Here is a 17410-nt window from a genome sequence, read left to right as displayed (position 1 = left end):
GATCTTTCTGGTGAGGATATTGGCGATGAGGAGGGGTATATGGAGAGGGATTTGGATGATGATATTCCAGAGGGATATCCCGAGGATGTCGATGACTATGATGATTCGGGACTCTATGAGGAGGAGGTTGATGAGGATTTTGATAACCAGCCTGATCTAGATGCTGATGTTCCTTCTGCGGATGAAGGGTTTCAAAGTATTTTGACGGGCAGTGAGGGGCCTAGTCGGGATTTAGATGATGATATTCCCGACGCAGCGGAGAATGGGTCTGAACAAGAGGGCGAGTGGCAACATACTGATACAGAAGATGAGGAAGACGATGAAGACGAGGACGGGGAAGGGGACGAAAATGCAGGGCAATCCAACTCACTACGGCCTCGAATGAATGGCAACTTTCGCACCAGTACGCCAAATAGTCGGAGTGGACTACCCCCTCCGCCGCCGCGTCGGGAGCGTGAAACGGATGCTCAACGCCGATTTATCAATCGATGGAGTGGGGGTGGTGATGCCTTGGATTCGAGCAGCATTCTGTTTGAGGAAGATGATCTCCGCGCTTCGGTTACTAGCCAGAGCAGTCGTCGCAGTGGCTTTGGGCGGAGATTTCCTCGTCATGTTGGTGGGCCTCGTGATAGTCTTAACTGAGTGAGAGTGCAGCTTTCATGCGGTTTTATGAGTCCGAGTTTGCATCTTTGTACATTGGAGTTTGGTCTAACGGGGCTACTGTGAGCGTTTAGAATTTTGAATTGTATGATAGTACTTATGGTGGCAAGCTTTTACTGCATCCAAATGAAAGACCCAACTTTCCAAAGACAAACCCAGAGATCAACAGTAATATGTAGTATTGATAAGAATCAAAGGATGTAAAGATACACCTGGTGGAACTGAAAGAAAATAAAAGAAAACGCCTAACACCAGAGCCAAAAGTACATGTGCGCAAGTAAGAACTGTATGTATGCACCACCACCACCGGGGAACAGAAGAGCCAGCAGAAAGTCAGCCAGGCCCATTTCAAACGAGGTAGAAGAATTAGGTATGGCGAAGAAAGAAATCGGGATCATATAAAACAACACCTGCAACCCCTTTCCCTTTCCTCAGAAGATCCACACATAGAAGAACAAGAGAAAGACGGCGCAGATGAAGCCAAGCCAAACCCTCCATCCCACGCCAGTCTTTTCAGCCATGCGGAGCATGCGTTTCATATTCCCACGTAGTCGAACTCGGGTTCCCTCGAATGAGTTCTCTAGGTCTGTCATGTGTGCGGTATCTCGGATTTCGTCGCCGATGGCAATTGTGAGCTGTGAATTCCTGTTAGCTGTGGTATCAAAGACAAAGGGCTCCCCTCTCTCCCTCTCTCCCTCCCTCCCTCCCTCTTGGAGTTCAGTTGGAAAGAAGCGAGGCGAAGATCAGATATGTCGCTTACATCCTTCAGCATCTTAACCTTCGAGCTTATACCTTCTACCTCAGCGTCATTTTGTGATTCTAGCGACGAGAGCACAGCATCCGAGTAATGGCCCCTATCCCCGCATAACGTTAGACTTGCCTCAAAGCTCGCCAGGGAATGTGTCCTACTCACTTCTTATCAGGTGTTGCGCCCCGGTATAATGTAGGTCCTGAAGCGTCTCCGTTGCCATAGGCACTTCCTGCGGGGCTGGAGTAGCCTCCGTATCCATATCCTCCGGACGGCGCGGGTGACCTGCTGGCCGGACGGGACTCGCCGCCGTATGAGTCGAAAAGACCGTTCGAGGGACGTTGGCGGGGGAATCTAGCGCGCCGTATTAGGTTGATTCTGAGGGCAAAGCTCCAGGACGGTAGAGTCTCGCAGACAAAAGACAGGGTGGCAGGGTGGCCATACTACACATACCGTGAAGCCATCGCGGTCGTTGATGGGAGTTCGGCGCTGAACCGAGCTTCGTGTTATAAATCCCAGTCGTCGGTTCGTGGGTTGTTGTTTCAATCAGTAGTGGGTCGGAAACATTGCGCGGTTCGTGACACCGGTGATTTTATTTGGTCATTTGGGTTGTTGGGTTTCTTCGATGCTTGCGGACAAAAACAGGTGGCCAAAGCTTGTTGGTCTCGCCTCAAGCGTATCTGCACGTGATGACGCAAATATTGTTTACAATGGGATTCGGAGGCGAAACAAAACAATTAATTGTTTGTTGATTTGGAGATTGGCTCTGACTTGATCTTTGATCTTGTCGCGAGAATTGAATTTCTTGGTCCGGTTCGTGGAGGTCGTCTTTCCGGGCCACTTGATATGGGATTATGAATGGGATGGTGTATGAGACGCCGGCCTAGCATGGCCCAGCCCGGTCCAACCCAACCCAACCAACTACGCGCATTTGTTCTTACATATTACAGACCAGCGGTCACACTATAGTCCTGGCGAGGATCCACTCAAATTGAATGATGGCGGTATAGGTGAGAGTAGGGGTAGAAGCGAACTTCATTTCATTGAATTCATAGTCATGACCATCGATGAACAATAGCCATGACGTTTCGTGGTTGAGATGCTAGCCTGCAAGGCACACAAGAGAGCCTCCCTCGGAATCCGTAGCGCCAATCCTCCAAACCAAGACTCGTGTCATTTGAGATTTGTCGTCAGGACCAGGCGCTTAGTCGCGCATCTGATCGTCGTCGTCGTTGTTGGCGCCCTGGTAGTCCTCGTCATCCTCGGAGTCCTCCATCTCATCCTTGTTCTTCTCAGCCTCGGCGGCGTAGTCGATGACCTTGCCGCGTGTGCGGCGGCCACCCGAGATGATGTTCTCTGAGGAGATGGGCTCGAGGTTGTTGTCGTCGTCGTCCTCATCTGTGTTTGCGCTTGCGTTAGTACATGTCATGAATCGGTAGATGAATTGGAGTAAGCTCCAGAGGTTGATGGTTCAGGGTTCTTGAAGAAGGGGATTGAACTAGGCAGGGGCAATGAAAGTGGCAAATGCGCTTGGAAGAGGGCCGAGGTGGAGGGGGTGGAGGGGTTGTCGCGTACCGGCCTAGATGGTTGACAAGTTAGCAAGATACTCTGCATTTGCAAGGACTTCCTATTCGAAAGAATTGGATCAGAACTCACCATCTCGGGCTCCTGGTCACTCTCCTCGTCGCTGGAGTCCTCAGCGATCTGGTCCTGGACGTCCTTGCCCTTGCCCTTCTGCTCGAAGGTGGCGTTGGAGGGGTCGTTGGTAGTAGCGTGGTCACCCATTGTGTAGATATGTGACGATGATATGAAGATATGTGGAGTGTTGGGGAGTTGCAAGGGAGGTAGGTGACAGGGAGGGGATTTAAAGAGACGGTCTGCAAAGTAAGGTGTAGCTTGATCAAAACAACCCGCAACAGTAAGGGAGGCCCCTCGCGGTGTGATTCGTTTGTGACCGATCCAAGTGGGGTCCCCGTGACGGTGTCAGCCCTGAGTTCCAAAATATCCCCCCTTTTGCGCTTTGGACCTCGGACAGTCGAGGTCTATTGAAGATTTGTGGTGCAGGAAATCTCGGAAGCATTTGAGAGATGTTACAGGTTATAGCTATTTAAGAACCAAAAGAGAGCATAAAAGATGAGTCCAGTGCGGCTATTGTACATAGGTTCATTTCTTTCCCCACTGGGTGTTTATGAGGTCACCGGCTATGTATTTCCTTGTAATAATTGTTTACTAATAAACATAGCAGACGTTGTCATGTAGCGTCTTCTGTAGTCCACTCCTCTTAGAAGTCCGGAGGAATCTGATCACGATGCTGTCTGAGTAGCATAGTTGGTTTTCTGTTTGGAAAGAATCGGTCAGTGACCTATTAACCAGAAAGATATTAGCATATTGCTTGTAAAATAAGTATCTCTGTGTGCTGTAACGGGATATAAAGAAAGCATACCGAGGAAAGAGTATCCAAGGTGCACCAAATAGGATACTCATATCAGTATTCCGTAGTACACACTCTCCATCTTTCCAGGGCCTGAACACATGATTGAACTTTGAAGTATTGATGTAGTATCCAAGTTGCAAAGAACTCAAGACGACTTCAAGTTGAACCAAAGCAACGTATACTAGCAGTATTGGCCACTCACATGTAGCAATGCTACTAAACTATTCCCAGAAATTTAGTAATTAATCGTTATTAAAACCTGAAAGTCTTCGGGGACGTATTTGAACTCGATTCATGTCAGAGTTTCCAAAGTAGAGAGTGTCATTGACTCTTTCAAACTAATATACAGATCCACGCCAGTAACAGAATATACCTACATTTCATGATATGACCAGTAAAAAAGGAGGCCAGCGCCTCGCTCAAACCTCCAAGAAGACAAACGCTCTCAAGCCTTTGCCTTTTGTGCCGCTTCCTCTTCCGCCTTGATCTCCCGCTCCAGCGCAGCAAAGTCTCCTTGGAAAGCGTTTTGAGCCGGCTCAAGACGAACATCCCAGATATCCTCACTGCTAGGGCCAGTCTTATATTTGATAGCCTTCTTGCGATTGTGGTCCCGGATAGTTTTCCTTCGTATCTCATCTCCCCATCCTCTGGTCTTCATACAGAGCCAAAAGTTATCCCAGTGCTCACTGCACGATCGCATTTCTCCGTATCGATAAACGTTGACGAATTGGCCTCCGAAGGACTGGCAGAAAAAGGCATAGTCGAAGGCTTGACGACAGGACATGGAATCTTGGTAGAGGGAGTCGGGTGCAATGGCTGATGAGGGTTGATCGGGACTATTGGGGTCCGATTTCTGTTGTTGTTGTAGTTTCTGCTGGAATGTATTCTCCTCCGCGCGCAGATCGGCCAGGATCTGGCTGAATTCCAGCTCGGCTTGTTGATCGGGGGTCAACTGCTTTGGAGGCGGAGCTTGTGGCGGGACCTCGGGTGGGTTTGCGGGTTGTGTTTCATTATTGGTGTCCTTTTGAGGACTCGATCGAGACCACCAGCCCATCTTTGCGGAGAATATTGTGATAATTTGATTCAATTCGCGACCCAGAAAGCGTCGACGCGGTTTTCCGGCGATAATGGCTACGGTCACGTGCTGGTGGACCCCCAGAGCCCGATAGCGCACGATAAGCCGAACCACGACGTCATTCAACTTGGAAATGCATGGCTGGTTTCGACTTGCATTGAATCTCTTTCCTCTTCCAAGCTGTCCCCAGCAACCTCATTATGCACAAATGCTAAGATGAGGCCAGTGGTGTTTGCAAGAATTACTCCAGCTGTGCGAGCTCCGCTCTTTCGGCCCAGAGCTGGCTTTCAGCCATCTGGCCGGGGGTGGGGACCAACTCCACGCTTGTCTAACAGCATACGCTCTTCCTCCTCGATTCAGTCAGGGCACATCAAACTTGCTGAAGATGAAGGCATAATTTATGTAAACAGTGAGTGCTTCAGCTATCAGCAGCTTCATTGATGCAGTCTTCCTAATCCTATCCAGACATCTTCCCGCATAGGGTCCAATGGCTACTGCGGGGGCCCCTCAGCCATATCCAACCACTCGAAGGGATTCTGAAACGGATTAACCACCCCGATCTGGCCGCCGCAGATCCTACCCAGATAGTGAAACGTGCAATTCCGCAGTCCCTGGATTTGGAAATCAAGGAAGTCATCACACGATACAAAGAAGGGGGCGCTTTCGTCAAGTATGCGCGCAAGCCTGGCGTCAAAGATGAGGAAATACAAGAAGCAATCAAAGAGCACCTTGTCAAATCTCCCATACGTCCCTGGTTCAATCCATTTCAAAGGGCAGATGCGGACTTGGTTCAAGGACGACCATGGATTGAGGATCTATACCGAGTTCCCAGCGCATCCTTGACAGTCGAATTTCTCCCGAGCGCAAGTGAAGCACCAGCAACGGAGCTCACACAGGAAGCTCTATACAGCCTGTTCCGTCCGTATGGAAAGTTGTTGGATATTCACCCGCAGCCGTCAGACTCGAAACTTGAGCCCCGGTATGCTACATTACGCTTCAGTCGACCGAGGTTCGCCGTAATGGCAAGGAATTGCTTGCATGGCTATATCGTCTCGGAGGAAGAGGGTGGGGGAAAGTCCAGTACCAAGTTCAAGATCAACTACGAGCGCAGGATCAAGCTATCTATGATCAAGGACTGGATCTACAACCACCCCCGAATTGTGATTCCTGCTCTAGCAGCTTTGATTGCGGCCATCACGGTCATCGTCTTTGACCCTGTCCGGACCTTTTTTATCAAAATGAAAATTAAAGCTTCGGCTCACGCTGAGGAAAATGCTGTTCTACTGTGGATTCGCCGACAAGCCAGCAAAGCCAACATCACCTACTTCGGACAGCGCAAGACGGACCCGCGGGGCCTCACGGCCATTTGGGAAGACCGACAGAAAGACATCACTCAACTAGAAGCCTGGTTGACTGATACAGCGGAAACTTTCATTGTTGTCCATGGACCACGAGGTTCGGGAAAACGAGAGCTAGTTCTGGATCAGGCCTTGAAGAATCATAAATACAAGGTTGTCATTGACTGCAAACAAATCCAAGACGCTCGAGGGGATACTGCCAAGATTTCTCGTGCCGCGTCTCAAGTTGGCTATCGGCCTATATTTTCCTGGATGAACAGCATTAGTAGCTTCATCGACCTGGCTGCACAAGGAATGATCGGTACCAAGGCTGGCTTCTCGGAGACATTGGATGCCCAGTTGAGCAAGATCTGGCAGAACACAGCAGTGGCCATGAAGCAAGTCGCTCTCGAGGGTCGGCGAAAGGATGACAAGGATGCTACTATGGGTGAGGATGAGTATCTTGAAACTCATCCAGAGAAACGGCCTGTTGTTGTCATTGACAACTTCCTCTATGATTCAGAGGACAGTGTTGTTCTTGACAAGCTTACCGAGTGGGCAGCTGGATTAACCACTGCGAACATTGCTCATGTCATCTTCTTGACTACGGATTCTTCGTTTGCGAAGCCTCTGAGCAAGGCACTTCCTAACCAGGTCTACCGTACCGTTAGTTTAGGTGACTGCTCACCTGAAGTGGGCCGTCGCTTTGTGTTGAGCCACCTCAATACTGAGGGTTCAGATGACAAGAACGAGGCAAAGACGGAGCAAGTGAAGAACCTTGCCGGTCTGGATGACTGTATTAGAGTTCTAGGTGGCCGTGTGACTGATCTCGAATTCATGGCACATCGCATCGAGGTTGGAGAATCTCCCCAAGGTTTGTCTCTAATACGAATTATTTTTACGAGTCATCGCTAATTTTTCATAGCCGCTGTGGATCGCATCATCGAACAGTCAGCCTCTGAAATCTTGAAGATCTTCATTCTTGGTACAGATACGTCTACAGTCGCGCCCCAATGGAGCCGTGAACAAGCATGGCACATTATCAAATCTCTAGCGCAGTCCAATGATGGCTCCCTGCTCTATAATAAGGTTCTCCTCTCAGATCTGTTCAAGGACAATGGCGAAGCGACTCTTCGAGCTTTGGAACAGGCAGAACTCATTTCTGTTGGATCTGTCAAGGGATTCCCACGATGGATCAAGCCTGGAAAGCCTGTTTACCATGCCGCATTCCAGCGTCTTATCGAGAACAAGACTTTGGAAGGCCGTCTTGACCTACTGATTCTTGGTCAACTCATCGGCAGCGAGAACAAGAGCATTAGCAAATACGAGGAAGAGCTGCAATTGCTTGGGTCGCTGCCAAAACATCCCTGGGAGCTCACCTCGCGTATACAGTGGCTGCTGGAAAAGATTCAGGGCTCGCAGGCGAAGGTACTCAAGTACGAGCGGGATAGTTCTATCTTGCAGAAGATGTTACAGAGCGAGAAGTAGTCGGTGTTTGATAGGTGTGGGTGGATGTATATATGCTGTGGGTCTGTGATTATTTTGTATAACATGATGAGTTCATAGTCAAATCTCCTTTCAATAAAAGATCGGTTTTCAATTCACAATTCCATTTAGATATTTTTATTCGAGTCATGCTCTATTGAAGCCCTGGAGTGTTCGTCGATTTTTATGTAGTTCAAGTTCTTGGCAGGGCTGGTCTATACTTAGAATGTCTCAGTTGTGAGGCTGTCCTGTCCGTCTTGATGAATAAGCAGTCGGATTCCACCTGGCCAAATTCCCCTGCTGCGCCTTCTCAGACACAAATCTCTCCATGGAGATCCGACGATGATTCAAATTTTCCTATTTTAATTAACTTCTCGGTCGATTGCATTCTTACGAACCGTGTGCGGGTGCTGTTAAAATTGGCGTCGTGCCATAACTCGGCACTGTTTGTTCATTTCCTCTCTCAGTGTGCCCCATCGCAACCATGGAGGAAGACTGGAGGTACGAATGGCCATCCAACACTGGCAGTCTCATCCAGACCGTGAAGTACAGCTTGCCCAAGGTGACATGGATCAACTTTTTCGCGATCTTGGCGTTTTCTTGCATCGCGACTCGCATCATCAGTGGGTTTCGGAGCCGACAGCGTGTCCAAGATCCCGCGGAACCTCGAACTTCGCGATTAGCGCCATATTGGTTCCCCTGGTTTGGTCATAGCCCTTTCTTCGCATGGAACCATGCCAGTTTATTCGAGTCATTAAGGTTGGTCACCAATCTCAGCCACGATGCTGCCTCATTTCGGTTTTCTAATAAGCTATTAGGGACTCGATGAATGAGTCTGTATTTGGCGTCTATCTGCGTGGCGAGACTCATAATACCGTCATTTCACCATCAATGATCAAATCTATCTTGTCTTCGCCTAATGCAGAGAGTACTCTCGCGCTTGACCAGGCTTTGAAAAACGTCTTTGGCAATCGCAGTCTAATTCAGACCCTGCAAGAGACTTCCAACCGGGAGATCAGTGACGATGTTCCTGGTATGATTAAGAAAGAATCGTTTGTGAACGATTCCTCAACCGCCATCACCGGTTTAATTAAACACAACATTCCAAACCTGGTCACCTTCAGCAAAAGCCTTGTCGACCAAACTCCATGGGAGCGTGACAGTCTAGTATCGCTAGCCGAAGAGAACCAGTCTCTGTGCGAGGCGAACTTATTCGCCCTGGTACGAAACTTTGTCGGCCACAACTTGTCCACATTTTTAATGGGCGAGGCCTTTTTGGAAAACTTCCCCATGGTAATCGAGGATTTGTGGAAACTTGATACTAGCTTCGTCACGTTGTTCGTTGGAACATCCCGCGCTTTTCCTTCTCCGCGTGTTTCTGGGGGATATTCTACACGTGACAAACTCATTCACATCACCTCTGTTTTCCACCGCGCGTTTTGCGCATTCGATGATGGAATCGATCCCGGGCTTGAGCTTCGTGACCTCGACGATGTTTCAGAACTCGTAAAGCAGAGGATGCGAACATTCCGCAAACTCAACCTGACCGCGAATGCGAGCGCCGCCGGCCACTTATCTTTATACTGGGACATCATTGAGCACATAAGCAAGATCACCTACTGGACTGTCCTTCACATATTCGCAGACAGTGCACTTCTAGACGAGATTCGAAAGGAGTTTGCCCCTTGTGTGAAATCATCTCGGCCGAGCCGCGAAGAGACAGGATTCCCATTTGACGAACCACCGCGTCTCAGCCTTGATCTCGAAAAAGTCCTCGAGTCATGCCCATTATTCAAGGCATGCTACTATGAAACCATCCGCCTCCACTCTGCTGGCGTCTCTTTCAGGAAGCTAGAATCGGATTTGATCTTGACTGAATCGGCGAATGATGCGACTGAGCCTCGCAGCTACAAAATGCGCAAGGGCGAGAAGGTTATCATGCCGCATGTGGCTTACCAGACTGACCCACGACGCTTTTCGAATCCAGACCAATATGATCCGCTTCGATTCATTGTGACAGATCCTGCATCCGGGGGAAAGAAGGTCGACGCAAATAATCTTGGCCCCATTGCGGAGGGGCTGTATGGATCCAAGGACAACAAATTCTACGAGGGGTCCATTCTGGCTTTCACTGCGGGTATCGTATCAATGTGGGATATTACATCGACGGATGGGAAGGATCTCAAAATTCCAAAGAACTGGCCGACTTGGGGTTCTTCTCAGCCGGCGAGAGAAATCAGGGTAAACTTGAAACCGACTGTTTAGGCCATTTCACGGATCCAGATCTATCTCGATACAAAAATGCATATCTCAATAGAAAGCGATTCATTCTGTCTTTTTTATCACCTTGTTAATTCGTAAGCCATAGAACTACCCGCTCTTTATAGAGCTCTGGGGCATAACTAGTGAGTAGATTCTATCTTCCACCGAGTGGTCTTCGGCGATCTGTTGCGTCGCCGAGCCCGAGAGGACCGAAGAAACATCACTTGACGAATCAAATATGTCAAATTCAACCAAGAAAAAGGGATCAACCGTTTACTCCGCATTTTGACAGCTCTACACCAGATCGAAAGTGGAACTCGGGGCAAATGGCCACAGGCGGGAGCAACCCGCACGGAATAATATCCGTCGGAGTTGTCCCGAATGACACCATCCACTCAGCGAATGGGCATATATAAGCCCCACTGGCACCAGCTCCTTTACAGTTACGGAGGCGCGGATTGGATATCGGAACTTGAACATACCTACATGAGAATCTCCTCTTGAAAGTTCTCTCCTCATCATGGACAATGAAAATGAACCAGAGCCCAATGGCGATTACGATCTCACCAAGCCAATAACCTCAACCTCAGGTCTGCGCCAAGGCCTAACCTCCTACGGCGATGCGCATTTCTCATTATTTTCTTCGCAAAGTGTTCATCAAAGCACTCGGATATTCCGAAGATGCGCTCTCGCGCCCGATAATTGGCATCATTAATACATTTTCGGGATTCAATCCTTGCCATGCTAATGTGCCGCAGCTTATTGAGGCGGCTAAGCGTGGCGTGCAGCTTAATGGCGGATTGGCGATAGAGTTTCCGACCATAAGTGTTCATGAATCGTTTTCGTCTCCGACGAGTATGTTTTTGCGGAATCTTATGAGTATGGATACGGAGGAAATGATCAAGGCGCAGCCATTGGACGCTTGTATTATGATTGGAGGTCAGTCACTACATGCAACATTCATGTGTATCGAGATGGATACTAATTTAACTTCTTCAGGCTGCGATAAAACGGTTCCCGCACAGCTGATGGGTGGAATATCTGCCAATAAACCTATTCTTCCTCTGATTACCGGCCCTATGATGCCGGGTAGTCACCGTGGCAAGCGAATTGGCGCATGCACCGACTGCCGCAATAACTGGGCCGCATTCCGAGCGGGCGAGATTGATGTCGAGGAAATCTCGGAAGTTAATGAAGAACTTGCTCCAACGGTAAGTGTTGTATTGAGATTCGGGATTGTTGTATGCTTCACGACTAATGCAAATGTATTAGATTGGCACATGCGGCGTTATGGGCACTGCTAGTACTATGGCCTGTGTGACTGCAGCTCTGGGAATGATGCCCCTTCGCGGTGCATCCGCGCCAGCAGTGTCATCTGCAAGACTACGCATCGCTGAAGAGACCGGTGCGAATGCGGTAGCAGTGGCGAAATCATCCACAAAGCCACAGGAAATTCTGACAAAGGAGTCATTTTTGAATGCTATCACTGTACTCCAGGCTATCGGTGGATCTACGAATGCCGTCGTTCATATTCTCGCCATTGCGAACAGACACCCCCAGCTCCAAGGCGTGATCACCTTGGATACATTCGAGGAAATAGGAAAGAAGACACCGCTGTTGATTGACTTGAAGCCAAGCGGTGACAATTATATGAACGACTTCCATAATGCAGGGGGCATGATGGCGTTACTGCAGGTCCTACGACCATTACTTCATCTATCTGCGATGACGATCACTGGAAAAACACTCGGCGAAGTCCTGGACTCAGTACCAACCAAGAAGTTCGCATTTGAACAGGATATTATCAGGCCATTGTCAAATCCTCTCTTCCCCTCGTCATCTCTGGCCGTTCTACACGGCAATCTCGCTCCCAACGGAGCAGTTCTCAAAGCATCCGCCTCTAAAGACCGAAACCTACTCACACACACCGGGTCCGCCGTTGTCTTTGAGAATTCAGCAGACTTGGCCCTGCGCATCGATGATCCCGATCTTGAGGTCACGAAGGACAGCGTCCTGGTACTCAAAGGTATTGGGCCAATTGGGAACCCCGGCATGCCCGAAGCTGGACTCATCCCGATTCCAAAGAAACTCGCATCTACAGGCGTGAAGGATATGCTGCGGTTATCAGATGGGCGGATGTCAGGAACTGCAGGAGGAACTATCATCCTCCATATCTCCCCTGAAGCCGCGGTGCCAGATTCCCCATTCGGGATCGTCGAAACAGGGGACTTGATTACTTGCGATATTGAGAGTCGTCGACTCCACCTGCATATTTCCGATGAGCTGTTGAAATCTCGTATCTTGCAGCGTAAACAGATCCTTGAAGCTGACACTGGGCCGGTACAGGCGAGAAAGCAGAAGCGAGGCTATCGTGGGTTGTATGAGCGGTCGGTGAACCAGGCTCACGAGGGGACTGATTTTGATTTTCTTACAGCGAATGGTCCTGTAGAGTAGAAATTTACAAACAAGGAAATAATTGAATTCATTTGAATATTCTGAATGATCAAATAATAATGTCTGTTGTATACTTCCTTGCCCTGAACCCTACTTTCCCAATCGGGTTAAATCCCTTGGGGGCGCGTCGCGCTGCGCGTCTCCCGGCGATCACCTCCGGACACCGCCAGAGGGGGTCTTCGATTGAGTTGCGATTGAATCCCCGCCATTGTTGATCCTGCGATATCCTACCCCGAGAAGTCACTCGCAGGCTTCCTTACAATGAGCTCGGATGCTGTTCGCCCTCGAGGGCGCCCTGCCCGTAAGTTGGCGCTGCAATTGCAGCCGACGCGAGATGTCTTCCTACTAACCATCCTACCTCTTGTCTGAGCACCCCAGGGACGACAGTCCTAACATACACTCCCGATGGAAAACGAATCATCACCGGTGGCTCGAACTCGGCTATTCGCATTTACACAGTTGATGAAGATGGAGAACCGCAGACCGTTGATGATGGCATGGACGGGCATGTGGGTGTTGCCGCGACGGTATGACAGAACGAACACAGCCCAATCCAAGTGATATAACAAATTTCTAACAATGTGAAAAGAACAAATACTTCGTTATGGGTAGCGAGGACGGCAATGTCTGGCAGTATGATGCAGCTACAGGCAAGTCGGGGCCTATCCTGACAAGATGCGCCCTGCCAATCCGTGATCTTGCTCTGTCTAGAGATGGAGAGTGGGTGGCAGTGGCAAGCGAGTGAGTTGAATCAATTAGCCATGATGTGAAGACAAAAACTGACACTACTGGCTAGTGATCTCACCGTGAAGATCGTCAAGGTCGAAGACATGTCGCAAATCAAGTACCTCCGCGAACAACAAAAATCCGCAAAGCACGTCACTTTCGATCCCAACGGCCGCTTCATTGCCGTATCCAGCACAAACGGTCTTCTCTATATCTATTCCCTGGCTGAGGAGGAGCCTGCGCTGGTCCACAAACTTGATGGGGTGATTCGCCAACTCGAACCGGAGTCCGAGGCAACATCGAGAGCTGTATGGCACCCCGATGGCACAGCCTTTGCCGTTGCAGAGGCAACCAGAGATGTTGCTATCTACTCTATTTCTTCATGGAAGAAGGAAAAGACGTTCGCCAACGGACACACTGGTGAAATTACCGCGATTAGCTGGTCCCCCAATGGAGCTCTTTTGGTCTCGGCTGGAGCTGACAAACAAATCGTGCTCTGGGAGACCAAGACTCAGAAGATCGTGCAGCGATATGACTTTGGAAATGTCATCAACATCGCCTGGCACCCTACCAAGAATTCTCTGTCCTTCACAACCTCCGACGGTGAACTCTTCATTCACGACAATTTCGTCCCAAAGAGCCATGAAGCTCAACTCCAGAAAGCCCTACAGGCGGCTCCTATATTCCCCGGGCCATTGACTGAAATCTCCAACAATCTACCTCACACATTGGCAGATAGGTCTAGGGAAACAGTCAAGAAGCCGACCCGAGCTGGAACGCCCGATTCATTGGATGATATTCTTGGCGGGGATGAGGACATGGAAGATTTTGTCGAGGATGATGATGGAGCTGGCTATGCTGAGGATTTGAACTTGCATGGAAAGCGGTCAAATGGCCATCTTGATGACCTTGATGGTCCTGGCAGCAAGCGTTTGCAATCGGGGGCTGTTCAGCCCAAATGCCACCCGCCGCTTCAGCCTGGTAGTACGCCATGGGCTGGCAACAGGCGGTATCTCTGTATGACATTCCAATCTGGGAACTTTGAGCTCTGCTAACATCCCTCTAGGCTTGAACTTGACTGGTGCTGTCTGGACCGTTGACCAGGAAACACACCACACGGTTACTGTGGAGTTTTATGACCGGGAGCTTCATCGGGACTTCCACTTTACCGACCCTTATCAATACGACAAAGCATGCCTGAGTAAGTCAAGATTATGATGGTCAAAGAACAAGTCTAACGACCGCAGATGATAACGGTACGCTTTTCTCTAATAATCCGTCTGACGGTAGTCCTGCGACAATTTTCTATCGGCCGCATGAGACTTGGACAACTCGAGCAGACTGGCGTACTCAATTGCCCGAGGGAGAGATGGTCCGAGGTATGTGGTTTTCAACTTTCTCATTTAGTATTGTTCTAACGGATATTCAGCTCTTGCGCTCAGCGAGTCCTATATTGTTGCTGTCACGACCAAGGGCTACGTACGAGTGTACACCCTCTTTGGCACGCCCTTCAGGGTGTATCGCCAGAAGAGCCAGGCCGTGACATGCGCCGCTTGGCGGGACTACATCATGACCATTGGTAATGGATCCGTATCAGCCGATGGTCGGTATGCAACATTGCACTACACCATTGAGAACGTCAAGCGGGATGAGATCTGTCAAAATGAAGACGTGGTTGCTCTACCCCCTGGAGCTCAACTACAAAGTGTATTTTTCACCGACACTGGTGTATGTCCCCAGCTACTCTACTCATACTGGTCGTTTCAAACTGCGAACCACTTAACTAACAAATATTAGGATCCCTGTGTCTACGATTCAACCGGTGTACTGGTCGTCCTTCAACATTGGCGCACGCCCGGACAAGCCCGATGGGTTCCCCTTCTAGATACGAAACAGATGTCCCGTCTCGCAGGTGGGCGAAAGGAAGAAACCTACTGGCCTGTCGCCGTTGCCCAAGGAAAATTCCACTGTATCATTCTCAAGGGTGGCGACAGAAACCCATACTTCCCCCGTCCGCTACTTAGCGAGTTTGATTTCCAACTGCCCATTTCCAGCAACCCGCCCAAGGATCCCGAAGAAGGAGCCGACGGCGACCAAGGCAGCCGTTTCGAGGAAGGCTTTGTTCGGGGAAGCCTGCTTCTGTCACTATTTCGCGACCTTCTGGCATCAACCAATGCCACCTCTGGCCAACGTGCGGAGTTGGCGCGCAAGGAATTGGATCTTGACAAGACTCTGCTGCAGATGCTGGCCATTGAATGCAGAGAAGGAGAAGAACGTGGTATGAAGGCACTGGAACTTGTAAATCTCATGACCGATCGCAATGGCAAGATGGTTGAGGCCGCGGCCAAGGTTGCTGAGCGCTTTGGACGCGGTGTGTTGGAGGATAAGATTCGCGACTTGGCTGAGCGACGAGTGAGTGGGATGGAAGATGATGATGATGAATTGGCGTGAGGAATAGAATACCACGGAGCATGAATTATATGTCAATTTAACTATCGAACTTGAACCTTTATCACGGAATCCTTGGAGACTACTCTGTTTTTAATAACTACTCCATACCCCATTAGTATCCAATGGTCACCCTTGATTAACTTCATTGTATACCCGCGCACTGCGATTGGCCCGCAAAACCGGAAAACGATCGAACTAGTAAACCTCTCCGCATTTCAACTTTCAACTTTCCAACTCCTCTCTCCAACTCTCCCACCTCATGGCATGACCTTCGCCGCCCCGAATCTGTGTTCCGGCGGAATGCCTAATCTGGCCTCACCCTCACGCAGTCTTTCTCTCCGGCTGCAGGCGCAGTCGCAGTCGCAGCGTCCATCCAGATGCAGCGCTGGCCGCTCATTCACATTCACGCCGCGCCAACCTCTCGCCCACCCACGTCATGGTATTCTCCATGAACCCTGGCTATCTCCATCTCCAGCTCCAGCCTCGGCGACACCTCTCCCGGTAGCATACTTTTCCCCAACATGGGTGCGCACCGGGATCGACGGACTAGACGGGCCGCAAAATAACAACCACAAACCGCCAGACAAGCGGGTATTGAAGCTCGGCAAAAGTGAGTACATAGAAATACACCCAAAAGGTCAGGTCCTAGAGAGAGAGAAAAAAAAAAACTAATTGATCCCTCTAGCTCTCCGAACACTCTCACCTCTCCTTCCTACAATCTTGTACAATACCCTCCCACCCGAAATCATCGCCCCCAACGTCAACCTCCACCTATTCCCCTCAACACACCCACACCTCCCCACCGTCAAGGGCCGCACATTATACCGCGCAGCACTGTGGACAGTACCAGTCGCCTGGAGCAGCGTCCCACTCGTCGGCAATGTAAAGCTACAAATCCTCAGCGAGCGAATAGTCCGTGCGGGGACCCTTCTTGATCCAGAGCACGGCGATAAGCACGACTGCGGCGATGAACGATTAGTCGTGCGATGGAAAACAGAGCCTCGAACTGATAGTAGGCCATTCCATGAATCACATACTACACCCAGCACGGCCAATACCAATACCAATGGTGTCTCCACTCCTACCTCCACCTCTGCCTCGGGCGCATCGCAAAGTCAAAGTCACCTCTCATCTTCAGCAAACGGAACAAACAGAGGTCTAAGCAAACTCCTCGGCGGCGATGAACCAATCTTCAAATTATCCAAAGAGCAACAGTTCAGCGGACTCTTTGTTTCTCCTTCGATGATGAAGGCCGTGTCTTGACGCATACGATTGAACATGCCGATGATGCAACGGATGGTGAGGACCGGACTGCCAAGTTCGTGACTTTGACTGACTGGCTCATTGGTAAGGCGCGGGGGTCGCTTGAGCCAGCGCCCAGGCCGGGATTATGTATTGAGTCTTGTCATGGTTATGGACTGGGTCCGGGTCGTTCACGGCATCATCGTGGCCGGTCATGAAATGTTGACCTGAACTGAACTGAACCTCTCCCATCCGATTCCATTCAGGCAGGACTCAAACTCAGGCCCTGCACTGTTGCATTACACGTCTCCTCTCTTGAAAAAGGCTAATACCAAGTCTTTGAATACTGAAAGCCTATTTGACGAGCATTCTCCAATCTTTGTCGCGATATGTAAATAGCATATAATTCGTTCTAGGGCTTCAATCTCGAAGCCAGCTTCTAAAAAAACCCCCTGAACTATGACAATAAACTGAAAAAAAAACACCCTATAAATGTAGTACACATAACCCCAACCTCACCACGCAGAAATGCTTTC

General features: G+C 49.7%; 8 protein-coding genes across 8 annotated transcripts; 5 read left to right on the top strand and 3 right to left on the bottom strand.

Moving 5' to 3' along the window:
* Window positions 1-39: 39 nt before the first annotated feature.
* On the top strand, window positions 40-642 carry N7509_001042 (Anaphase-promoting complex subunit 15/MND2; the record flags this gene model as incomplete). Its single annotated transcript, XM_056625679.1, has 1 exon — window positions 40-642. The coding sequence occupies one exon, from the start codon at window positions 40-42 to the stop codon at window positions 640-642; it is 603 nt and encodes a 200-aa protein (XP_056494261.1).
* A 449-nt stretch (window positions 643-1091) lies between these two features.
* On the bottom strand, window positions 1092-1872 carry N7509_001041 (SNARE domain- containing protein; the record flags this gene model as incomplete). Its single annotated transcript, XM_056625678.1, has 4 exons — window positions 1092-1295; window positions 1421-1514; window positions 1574-1762; window positions 1862-1872. 4 exons carry the CDS (start codon window positions 1870-1872, stop codon window positions 1092-1094), a joined length of 498 nt encoding a protein of 165 aa, XP_056494260.1.
* A 740-nt stretch (window positions 1873-2612) lies between these two features.
* On the bottom strand, window positions 2613-3193 carry N7509_001040 (histone H2A.Z-specific chaperone CHZ1; the record flags this gene model as incomplete). The annotated part of the gene is made up of 3 exons (XM_056625677.1): window positions 2613-2806; window positions 2984-2987; window positions 3065-3193. 3 exons carry the CDS (start codon window positions 3191-3193, stop codon window positions 2613-2615), a joined length of 327 nt encoding a protein of 108 aa, XP_056494259.1.
* Window positions 3194-4287: 1094 nt separating this feature from the next.
* On the bottom strand, window positions 4288-4896 carry N7509_001039 (EMI1 family protein; the record flags this gene model as incomplete). Its single annotated transcript, XM_056625676.1, has 1 exon — window positions 4288-4896. The coding sequence occupies one exon, from the start codon at window positions 4894-4896 to the stop codon at window positions 4288-4290; it is 609 nt and encodes a 202-aa protein (XP_056494258.1).
* A 237-nt stretch (window positions 4897-5133) lies between these two features.
* Window positions 5134-7742, top strand: yme2 (uncharacterized protein; the record flags this gene model as incomplete). The annotated part of the gene is made up of 3 exons (XM_056625675.1): window positions 5134-5326; window positions 5383-7128; window positions 7180-7742. The coding sequence occupies 3 exons, from the start codon at window positions 5134-5136 to the stop codon at window positions 7740-7742; spliced, it is 2502 nt and encodes an 833-aa protein (XP_056494257.1).
* Window positions 7743-8223: 481 nt separating this feature from the next.
* Window positions 8224-10004, top strand: N7509_001037 (uncharacterized protein; the record flags this gene model as incomplete). Its single annotated transcript, XM_056625674.1, has 2 exons — window positions 8224-8498; window positions 8558-10004. The coding sequence occupies 2 exons, from the start codon at window positions 8224-8226 to the stop codon at window positions 10002-10004; spliced, it is 1722 nt and encodes a 573-aa protein (XP_056494256.1).
* A 617-nt stretch (window positions 10005-10621) lies between these two features.
* On the top strand, window positions 10622-15632 carry N7509_001036 (uncharacterized protein; the record flags this gene model as incomplete). The annotated part of the gene is made up of 11 exons (XM_056625673.1): window positions 10622-10940; window positions 11001-11212; window positions 11274-12446; window positions 12696-12756; window positions 12834-12982; window positions 13045-13196; window positions 13252-14198; window positions 14248-14382; window positions 14429-14560; window positions 14611-14909; window positions 14979-15632. 11 exons carry the CDS (start codon window positions 10622-10624, stop codon window positions 15630-15632), a joined length of 4233 nt encoding a protein of 1410 aa, XP_056494255.1.
* Window positions 15633-15896: 264 nt separating this feature from the next.
* N7509_001035 (uncharacterized protein) lies at window positions 15897-16895 on the top strand (the record flags this gene model as incomplete). The annotated part of the gene is made up of 2 exons (XM_056625672.1): window positions 15897-16242; window positions 16318-16895. The coding sequence occupies 2 exons, from the start codon at window positions 15897-15899 to the stop codon at window positions 16893-16895; spliced, it is 924 nt and encodes a 307-aa protein (XP_056494254.1).
* Window positions 16896-17410: the final 515 nt, after the last annotated feature.

This window comes from Penicillium cosmopolitanum (genome assembly GCF_028827165.1).
Source record: "Penicillium cosmopolitanum strain IBT 29677 chromosome Unknown utg000003l:1.0-3747932.0:1.0-3751027.0, whole genome shotgun sequence".
NCBI lineage: Eukaryota > Fungi > Ascomycota > Eurotiomycetes > Eurotiales > Aspergillaceae > Penicillium > Penicillium cosmopolitanum.
This window is presented reverse-complemented; position numbering and strand designations above follow the sequence as displayed.